This window comes from Papilio polytes, unplaced genomic scaffold, assembly GCF_000836215.1.
Source record: "Papilio polytes unplaced genomic scaffold, Ppol_1.0 DF822067.1, whole genome shotgun sequence".
NCBI lineage: Eukaryota > Metazoa > Arthropoda > Insecta > Lepidoptera > Papilionidae > Papilio > Papilio polytes.
Window position 1 is genome coordinate 9,871,123 of NW_013527137.1, and position 9,910 is coordinate 9,881,032.

The 9,910-nt window shown below is 32.9% G+C and overlaps 2 protein-coding genes across 3 annotated transcripts in view; one reads left to right on the forward strand and one right to left on the reverse strand.

The window, feature by feature from the left end:
• LOC106107368 overlaps positions 1 to 5,717 on the forward strand; it is a 14,913-nt gene extending 9,196 nt beyond the window's left edge. Inside the window, exons 3-6 of one of the 2 annotated variants that reach the window (XM_013288204.1) lie at positions 1,283 to 1,414; positions 1,868 to 1,943; positions 2,008 to 2,081; positions 2,624 to 5,717. In XM_013288204.1, coding sequence (XP_013143658.1) covers positions 1,283 to 1,414; positions 1,868 to 1,943; positions 2,008 to 2,081; positions 2,624 to 3,154 — 813 coding nt within the window. In that variant the 3' untranslated portion in view covers positions 3,155 to 5,717. The remainder of the gene's footprint in view (positions 1 to 1,282; positions 1,415 to 1,867; positions 1,944 to 2,007; positions 2,082 to 2,623) is intronic. The other variant, XM_013288205.1, reaches the window with a different exon arrangement.
• Positions 5,718 to 6,795: 1,078 nt separating this feature from the next.
• On the reverse strand, positions 6,796 to 9,530 carry LOC106107407 (oocyte zinc finger protein XlCOF22-like). Its single transcript, XM_013288252.1, has 2 exons — positions 8,095 to 9,530; positions 6,796 to 7,902 (listed from the first exon to the last, which is right to left on the reverse strand). Exons 1-2 carry the CDS (start codon positions 9,489 to 9,491, stop codon positions 7,449 to 7,451), a joined length of 1,851 nt encoding a protein of 616 aa, XP_013143706.1. The 5' UTR covers positions 9,492 to 9,530; the 3' UTR covers positions 6,796 to 7,448.
• Positions 9,531 to 9,910: the final 380 nt, after the last annotated feature.

Genomic DNA, 9,910 nt, shown 5'->3' on the forward strand with positions numbered 1-9,910 from the left:
CACACACACACACACATGCAAAACAAGAAGACTGGGCCACTGAGGTTGACTATGGCCTAATCACCTCAAACTTGGGTAAGCTCCGAGCCAAAGGGCTTTAATGAATAAAAGTGTACTGATGATTTACACTAACTCCGGGTCTTTCGCGGATCCTACCTGGATCACAATCACAATTTAAAAAAACGATACAATTTGACATACCCGCGAACTCGATAAAGGCAAGTCGAAGGCCATCGTCTGCGTCCCACTGTACTGAATGTATGATTAATGAGAAGTGTGGATTATCTGGAAGTCAACGCAACACCTAATTCAAGTTTGGTGTGCCAAACATTTTTGTTTCCCTATTTTTCGGACGAATTTTTGAAAATGCATTTACTTGCACAAAAGCATCATATTAGCTTTTCTATTGGTCCCGTACGAGGCAATTATTTGTTGTGAATTTTATTCGGTCTCATTTCGTATAAGAAAATTGGTAACACCTATATGTAAATAATAAAAGGAATTGTTTGTTTCCTACCCTCAGTTGTAATAAATTCTACAGGCAAAAATTCATAGTAAACTCGACTATTAGTTTCAATAAAATTAAAACTAAAAAGAATTATTACTCTCATATTCATCAAGCCTGTCGCGTGAGTATTTTCAAAATTTTCCGTTATAGCTACGCCTAGATTTTTGGTTTCAACTTTCTTAGATAAAAATAGCCTCAATTCATTTGTTTCTAAGCAAATAAATTATAGTGTCGTTTTCGGTCGTTAAAAATCGGTCGCGCAGACTTATGTAAGTTTTAATAAATTTGGGGCTAAGTGAGAAGTCGTTATACTGGCTTTGCGAGCTTTTAAATTCGACTCTATTCGTATTCTAGCCTAGATCGATCTGTTGGTATCCTATAAAATGTTCAAATTATACAGCATTATGGTTTTGTTAGTTTTTTAACTTTTGATATGTTATTTATTCAATATTGAGACCATAAATAGAAACTTGAGTTGTTTTTTTAAACTAGATTAGTTTTGCATAGGCGTGGGTGTTTGGCACCCTGTTTTATGTAGTTTTAGAGCGTTCTTGTGTTAACGATGGATTTGGTAATTAATCTATTATCATTATCCTAATATTTTCCTATTTATTTAAATTGAGGAGAGGTGGATACAAAAATGGAAACGTATTTTAAAGGGAACTCTATCTGTCACCTTGTACTATCTACCATACTTTTGTTTTGTTTGAATTTACTTAAAAATTGTCACGTCTAGTTTGTCTTATTTATCGTAATGTAATGTTATTGTTGCAGCTCGTGTGGTCAACTATCTGCGAGGAGGTGAACAAGCGTTGCGGCGGCGAGCGGCCGCGCACGCCCGCGCAGGTCAAGATGTGGTACGAGAACTATAAGAAAAAGTGTAAAATGCGCGCACACGATTCACAGGTAACACCAATATTTACTAAACTAATGCCCAGTTTCCCAGATATGTTTAACCATTCGTTAGTGATTTTGGTTCGATAAATTCTTGAAATGCGTTTCTGAACTACGTAACTTGAGTTTCACGTTACGTAGTTTACTACGTTATGATAAAATAAATAGAAACTCCAGAAACTCAGCATAAACTAAATACTGGCCATTTGTTGCCCACAATATATTTCAATGTAATAATATGTAATTACTAGCTTTCGCCGGCAAACAATAACAAAAACTCCATCCGCGTGGGATTAAAGGAACCAAAAGTAAATGTCTATGTCTTCATCCAGACTATCCTCTACGTCTATGCACAATTTCATTTATGATTGATGATCCGTTCAGCAGTTTAGGCTTCAAACTCTAACATCTATCTATCTAGACTTTCACATTTATAATATCAGTAAAATTTGGTTTTCGTTCCAGCAGCCAACCCCCGACGCGCCGTCTGGTATCCTCGATGGAATGCTGTGGCAGAGCATACACCCTCTAGATGTCAAAGGTAATATTCTTCTACCACTTGACAAAACGTCGCATTGTGGTACAAATGTTTTTATATGATTTAGATGAGGAGGGCGAGGCCACCACCAGCGTGGAAGGTTCGCACAGCATCAAGGATGACGACTGCATTCCCGTTAATGTAAGTCATCCATTATTTTACATCAATGACGTGTTCCCGCTAGGAGGTGATAGAGGGGATCATTTGTGATAATTTGACTACCAAATGCATTATGCAAAAGTTATTCATTTTTAAGTTTTCGTGATTTTTAGATATTTTTAAATAAGTCAAAATTCATCATCAAAAATTTATTATAAAACTATAACTATAACTTCATTTTTTCTCGAATTAAAAAAAAACATTAAACACTGAATATAGAATGTAGAAAAATCAATTATCACATAGTGTTAATGGTTTTTATAAATTTAATGAAAAAATAAAGCTATTATTGAGAGTTATTTTTAAATGAATTTTTGAAGCTGAATTTTAAATTATCTTATCAAAATCTAAAAGTAATGTTAACTGAAAATTGGTTAAATTTTCCGTAATGCATATGGAATCAAAGTTATCACAATGTTCCCCTTTGTCACCTCATACATTGTGGGGGGTCTTATTAGATACACTTTAATCTGAAACTTGAAGGATTTGATACAAAAGCGTATTGTCTGTAACTTTTTTAACAGATGTCAAACGGACGACTTTCGAGCACGAACGACAGCGACGACACGATGCCCAACGTCCTCGAGCCGCAGGTACAGATCATCCCCCAGTCCTCGCCCACCCCGCCCCCGCACAAGTCCGCCCCCAACCCCGCCATCAACCCCCTCACCCTCGCACCCCACATCCTAGCAAACCCCCTCCAAGCGCTGGAGCAGGCGAGAATACAGCAAAACTTCCTGCAAAAACTGAACGAAATGTCAAATACTCCATTAAATTTAAGTCACCTCGATGAAGAGAAGAGAAGGAATGGCCACGACAGGAGTCAAGAGAAGACTGATGAGCAAATAAAGCACGACTGCGGCACCGCCACCGAGGAGGAGAGGCTCTACTTCTCCGCCAAGAGACAGCACGCGATATGGGAACACGAGGCCAAAATGAAAATATTAAACATGGAGCTCAGACAAAAGGAAGAGATATTCTCACTCCAGAAACAACTCTTTCTTATCGAACTGAGATTGAAAATGGACTTTCTGGAAAAAGCGAGCGCGAAATAGCGACGCTAGAAACCTCTGGGATTCGGAATTCTTTACCCTTTTTAGGGTTGAAGTACTTTTAAGTGACAAAAGTCATATCTGTCACTGCCACTTTATACAGCCGTTCATATTTAAAATATTGATCCAAGGTTGTATGTGGAAGCTCATTTTGAAATAAGATGTAAGTGGGAAAATACAAATAATCGTAAGAGGTGTTGCCACTGAAGAAATTATTTTTATGAAATTGTACTTAATAAGTACAAACTGTCAGCTGGCTTCAAAAGTCGCTAGTTAACCTATGGGTTATGCTAACCATAAGAGTATAATTTGAATTTTTTGAAAGTGGCAACACTCCATATATTGATAATATTTTCACAATGTGCCATCATTTGTAGTTACGGATTTATACGCCTTTTGTTTTCATGCTTTTTAACCTTAATATAATTTTATTTGAGGAAGTCTGTCACATTATAAATGCATAGGACTGATTAAATTTCTACCTTCAGTGTAAGAAAATTAATAATGATATTAGAATATATCCAATATTTTTTTTGGAGTAATAAATGTGTAGGACTTCTGTATTTTTTTAAATATTCGCTTTCATAGAGTATTTGTTTTTTTCTTAGGAAAGTCAGTAAAAGTTGATGGTATATTTTTGGTACAATTTACTTGTATATTTCAGATTATGAAGTACTATTTATGTACCATACTGGAACTTTAAAAAGTATTTAGGGATGGTTTTTTTGATAAAAATTATTCCTTATTTGTTAAAAAAAGATAAGTATTTATACATTTTTGTGTTTTTTCGCACAAATTGTACCAAATATGGGTTTGAAATGTGATTGATAAGAAAAGATAAGATATTTTTGTAATTTTTATTTTGCATAGCTTATTTTTTAACTTTTTTTAAATAGTTTTTAGTGCATAAAATGTGCTTAAGTTTTATTTTCTAGTATTATTTTTCACCTTGTAAACGGCAGCTGTGCATAATATTATGTAATTTTCAACAACTGCCAAATATTTTGAATTTCGAGTAATTGTTATATTTTTAAAAAGTTTTTTAGTACTTACGTACTTAGAATTTGAGTCCTTTTAGTAAGGGACATTGTAATTTTTTTTTCACTTTAGGATAGAAACGTACTGCGCGACACAATAATGCCTAGTATCTTGAACAAAGCCATAAGTTTAACTTAGTCTGGTAAGATTAATCATTGTTGTGTGTTGTATTTATTGTAAGGGATTTTTTTAAAGGCAATGCAATTAATAATTAGGAAATAGAAGTTTGACAGCTCGTGGACTATAGAGAATTATTTATTGTTTTATATTTTTTTTTGTTTAATTTCTCTTGGTCCTTAATGTTTTAAGTCTAGTGTAGTATCAGTATTTTGGTACTAATTGTCTAAATTAAAAATACATAAGCTTTTCGCTTTAATCGGTGACAATATTGCGTTTGATTTATATATCTACAGATATAAGTGTTCGTAACGCAATTTTCAGTCACTAAAATACCGTCCGTCAACTAGTGTGATAGTTTTTTGTCAGGACGGAATTGGTTAGGAATCAAACGTCGCCAGGGAAAAGCAACAGCCCCCTCCCCCCTCCAATATCTATAATATTGTAAAGAGGAATGTTTTGTAATTTTAAATTTTCGTATGAAATAACTCGAAAACTACAGGGCAGTTTCAAAATTATTTCACCATTGAAAGGCTACATTTATGTATAACATAGGCGATATTTTTATTTATTTTTACGTAGACGAATGTAAAATAAACAAATGAAACCATTATAATTTGTAGTCCCTCCCCCCCCCCCTCTAAATAGCTGGCGATGCCCATATTAGGAGTTATCCTTACAATATCTACTTCACACGACATAATACTATTCGAGTCAGCGATGTGCCAACAAACCATTGTTATATTAATAAATAAAATTTATAGTTATTACATACATAAGATGTTATTACGAAATAATATACGTAAAAAGGCGTAGACAATTATTCGTAAAGAGAAATAATTCGAGACATTATGATATTAATATTTTAGAATGGTTTAATGTAGAAAATGAATAATAAATTTGAAAACAGTACAAAGAGTTTATTAGAAAAATGTCATTACCTCATTCAGACAGTGTATTGTAAATAAGTTAAAATAGGGTTTTGATATAGTTGTAAAGAAATTTTTAGAAAACCTTTTTATAGGACGTTTATTTTTTTGTCGATTTTTTGTTACCCTTAATATTTGAGGTTGGGTTGCCAGGAAAATATTTCGCATCGGCAAGGGAAGTTGAGATTAAAAAGTTAATTCACTCGAATTGTTCCTTTTATTTACATTATTATGGCAACTTCGATAAGATTTTTTTTCTTTGATAAAACAATATTGTGATGTAATTTACTAAGATCTCAGTACAGGTATATAAAATTAATGTTTTATGGATAATGAAGACCTTTTTTTTTCCTAAATTGAAAACAAATTGTACAAGCAATATATCGTGTTTTGTAAGACGGCAGTTTTAATTCGAAACATTGTGTAATTAATCTGATTTAATTGGATATTATTGATTATTGAATAAAGAATTTATTTTCTGTTTCGGTGTTTTTCATTTAACTGATTTTTACAACATAAACAGATATACGGAGATTGTGATAGTTTAGAACAAAGAGATTCAAAAACTATATTCTGGAAGCATAGTTGGCACTTCATTTCGGCCATTTTTCACATGATCCATTTGACGCTATCTATTAATGGCCAATAACAATAACGTTTATACATTATTTTATAATACTGTTTAGTTTATTTCGTGATAAAAGTTAGACCCCATTATAATTCTGTCAAGTCTATGTATTTCTTAAATGTCTATGGTTTAAAAATAAAAATTGCATAGGTTATTTCAAGCTTTTATTTGATTTGTATTACCGTACATCACTGTGTCTTAAACATTAGGATGTAATAAAATTTAGGCACGATACGGAAATCAGAATACAAGAGCAGTCTTAAAGGCACGCAGTAAATACGCATTTATCACTGTTTTCATTCCTGAAACATCTGTACAAAGCATCCTGTCATCTCTCATTGTCTTTGAAAATAAACCAGAGACAATTTTATTTTTTGTTCAGTTGTTTCGACAACGCCCACAGATATTAAACTCTTCAATAATAGATATCTTGATAAAAATAGATTATAAACAATGTAGTATATTATTTAAAACATTTAATGATTGTTGGTCGATTTATATGAAAATAGTTGAGGTAGATAAAAGTCGATGGAAATCGATTATTTTAAAAAATATCATTTATAATTATAAAGTGTTCCGATTTCTATCCTTAATAAGTACGTTAGTTGATGCCAATGTTGATTACTGCAGATTAAATTAATAAAATGCACCATGCTATAGACACAATTAATATTGACTATATTAAACATCTAAAACTATAAATAAAATTAGAGTATTACAAATAAAATACAGTCTTAGTTACAACCATTGGCTGCTCTGTTAGAAGACGGTTGCTTAAAAATATATATAATGTATTTATTCAAATCGATATAAAACTACAAACTTGCTGTATTTAGACAGTATACAGCACATACCAGATATTTTATATAGCAGTATATGTATGTAAAAATATACAAACAGGAACAACTGCAAAAATTAATTAACATTTAGATATGTATTCGGTCAAAATTATTTACTTATGCAACTTAATTATTAAGTAAAATTTAATACATACATAAGATGGTGTAAACACTCCATTAATGATAAAATTAATAAAACCACACTGATACATTTAAACTATTTAAATGTATAACTTAATAACTAAACGGATTCATGATTTTATATCAAAATTCAGAAGTATATTAATTAAAATATCGGACAAACATACATTTTTCCAGATCAACGTTGTTCATGTGAACCTTGTAACAATGATAACAATGATTCGGTTTTTTTTTATTTCAAATATTGACTTTAAATACCAATAAAATTGAACATTATCTATGCTTCTTCACATTTATATGAACCACAGACTACATAAAAACATTATGCTGAATTGAACTACTGGTTTTAGTTACTTAAAAATCTATGAAGGCAAAAGTAATCAAAAATGCAACTTGATTGTTTTAGAGTGCGCGCACACTTTGGACTAAGCTATGGCACAACTGATTAATCGCGCTTTGAATCCTATGAACTGATATGGGGGTTTGCACACTACTAGATTTTTAGTTGTGCAACTAAACAGTTGAATTGGCTGCGAAACACTCTACAATCGCACAACAGTTGTGCGATATTTTAAGTTAAGATGTGCGCTCACTTTAAAACAAATCTATGTTATTAATGCATTTGCACCATGTATGATTGATAAAGTAACATCTTTTTGTAAAAACATAGTATCTTTTTCATGCATTTTAATATGTGCTTTGAGAGCATTGGCTTTGCGGAATGCTTGGCCGCAACTGGAACAGACGAAGGGGCGCTCACCTGTGTGGCAGCGAATGTGTGAAACCAGGTCTTGTCGTTGGGCAAACGCTTTTTCACAATGTGAACACTGATAAGGTTTTTCACCAGTATGTCTACGCCGATGGTTCTTTAAAGTTCCAGATGCGGTGAACTTCATGTCGCAAAGGTCGCAGGCGTAGGGTTTCTCTCCAGTGTGAATGCGGCGGTGTTTGCTTAGAGAACTCGATGTGGTAAAGCTGTTCCCGCACTCGTCGCACACGAAGGGATGCGCGCCGCTGTGCTTACGATTATGAGCTACCAATTCGCCTTTTGATACAAATCTGTGGAAAGAAATGGTTCCTTAACTATTATCAATATTCACTTAGAAAACTTTATCTAAAATATTTGTTTATTGTCAATTATGTTTACTAAACATATTGTCAAATACTCCCACTGTTAGCAAGTGTAATAATTTTTTTTAAAAGAATAGTTATTGTTAGTAAATTTTAAAAATGTACACTTTCATAACAAACCTCTGTTCACAATTTTCACACTTAAATGGCTTCAGCCCTTGGTGTCGCCGCATGTGCTGAGTTAAATTATTCTTCTGACTGAAGCCCTTACCGCAATCCGAGCACAGAAAAGGTTTCTCTCCAGTATGGGTCCGTATATGATCCTTTAAGGTAGATAACACGTAAAATGCTTTGTTACAAACAGGACACTGATGTCGCTTTTCTATTTTATGAGCTTCACGGTGATTGTCTAGACTTTCTTGTGTTGAAAAGTTTTTAGCACAATATTCACATTTGAAACCGCTTTCTCTAGTGTGAACTGATAATATGTGGTTATCTAAATGTGCCTGGTGTTGAAACTCTCTTTTACAAGTGTTGCAAGTAAACTTGACACCCTCTTTCACTTTGTGAGTCTTCATATGTGCAATGTAAGAATTCTTATATGTAAATCTTCTTAAACAAAGTGAACAACTGAATTTATCTGTAGAATGCATGTTTTCAATTCGATGCATACGGAGATGTATTTTATATGTCTTTATAGAAATAAACTTTACATTACATTTTGGACATACTGATTCAACTTTTTCATCAATGTTTTTCTTTTTAACTTTACGTACCCTTGTCATTCTAACATTATTGCAAGTATCCTTGCACATTTTCTTGTCATAATGTTCTTTGTATTTATCACAATTGTCAAAAATAGCCTCACATTTACACTTATATAATACATTTGACTTATTAGTAGTAACTTGCACTGTTTGATCTGCTTCACCCTTTATGTTACAATCTAGTAATGGACTTTGTAAGTCTTCCCTACTGTCTGCAAATCCAAATTCTTCATCAACCTCATCTTTAGGTTTAAATTCTATATCATTGTCGTTTTCAAGCCCACAATTATCGTATAGAGATGTATTCGTTGGATAATCAGAATCTTGCGTGATAGCTTCGGTTAAATTTACATCTTTCATTAGTTGGTTGTTGGCAAAACTGTGGCTAGTTAGTACATGGGACTCTAGGAGAAGCAAATCGGAGAATTTCTTAGTACAAACACTACACTGATAAGGTTCATCCATACACAACTTAGTAATAGACACATCTTTAATGAATTTATTATCTTGACTCATTGGAATGTTAACGTTGCTTTTGGTGTAATAAGCATCGTCTAAAGAACCTTCAGACTGAATACACCGCTTCTTGAACTGATCAAACTTAATTATAACAGTATAACACTCTTCGCAGACTTGTTTTGCGTATGCATCACTTTCAGAAATGTAAAGATTTAATATAAAAGAAAGACCCTCTGCTATTGTCCTATCGCCACTTTCCATTTTGCTCGTTAACAATTTCATATTGTTGCTCTTGCATTGACATATTCTACAAACGAGATTTAATTTATCTTCTTCTATTGGAATATCCATTTTAAAATTAATAAAAATGTTAATTCATGAAATTATTCATTAAAGCAACAGTCAAATAAAAATTACAAATAGTGGCCAAATGTCAATGTCAATATAAATGCCATTTGTCAATGGTTGTGGTGGCAACCAAAGAGCATGTACAGACAATAAACCCATGTTACAATTGGTCTATACAAATGGATATGAGATTAAGACCAACAATTTATAGCCTGTCCATTTACAAAGGTGATATTGATCAAGTTTTATTTTAGCAAATATCAATTTCTTTTTTAAATTATTATACTTCGTGTCCATGTTCTCAAGTTGCAAAACCATTTTGCAAACTATCCAAGTACGTATACGTATTAGGGCATATCAGTCAGTGCAGTGCAGGGCAGTCAGTCCAGTGTTGTCAAAGAGTGCATACGCGTGTTAGTGGT

What these genes read in the sequence shown, in the direction of transcription:
- LOC106107407 (XM_013288252.1), bottom strand. Translation starts at nt 9,491, where the DNA reads ATGGATATTCCAATAGAAGAAGATAAATTAAATCTCGTTTGTAGAATA. An exon ending in TGTGAAAATTGTGAACAGAG is followed by an intron (nt 7,903 to 8,094) that starts GTTTGTTATGAA and finishes TTCTTTCCACAG; the next exon opens with ATTTGTATCAAAAGGCGAAT.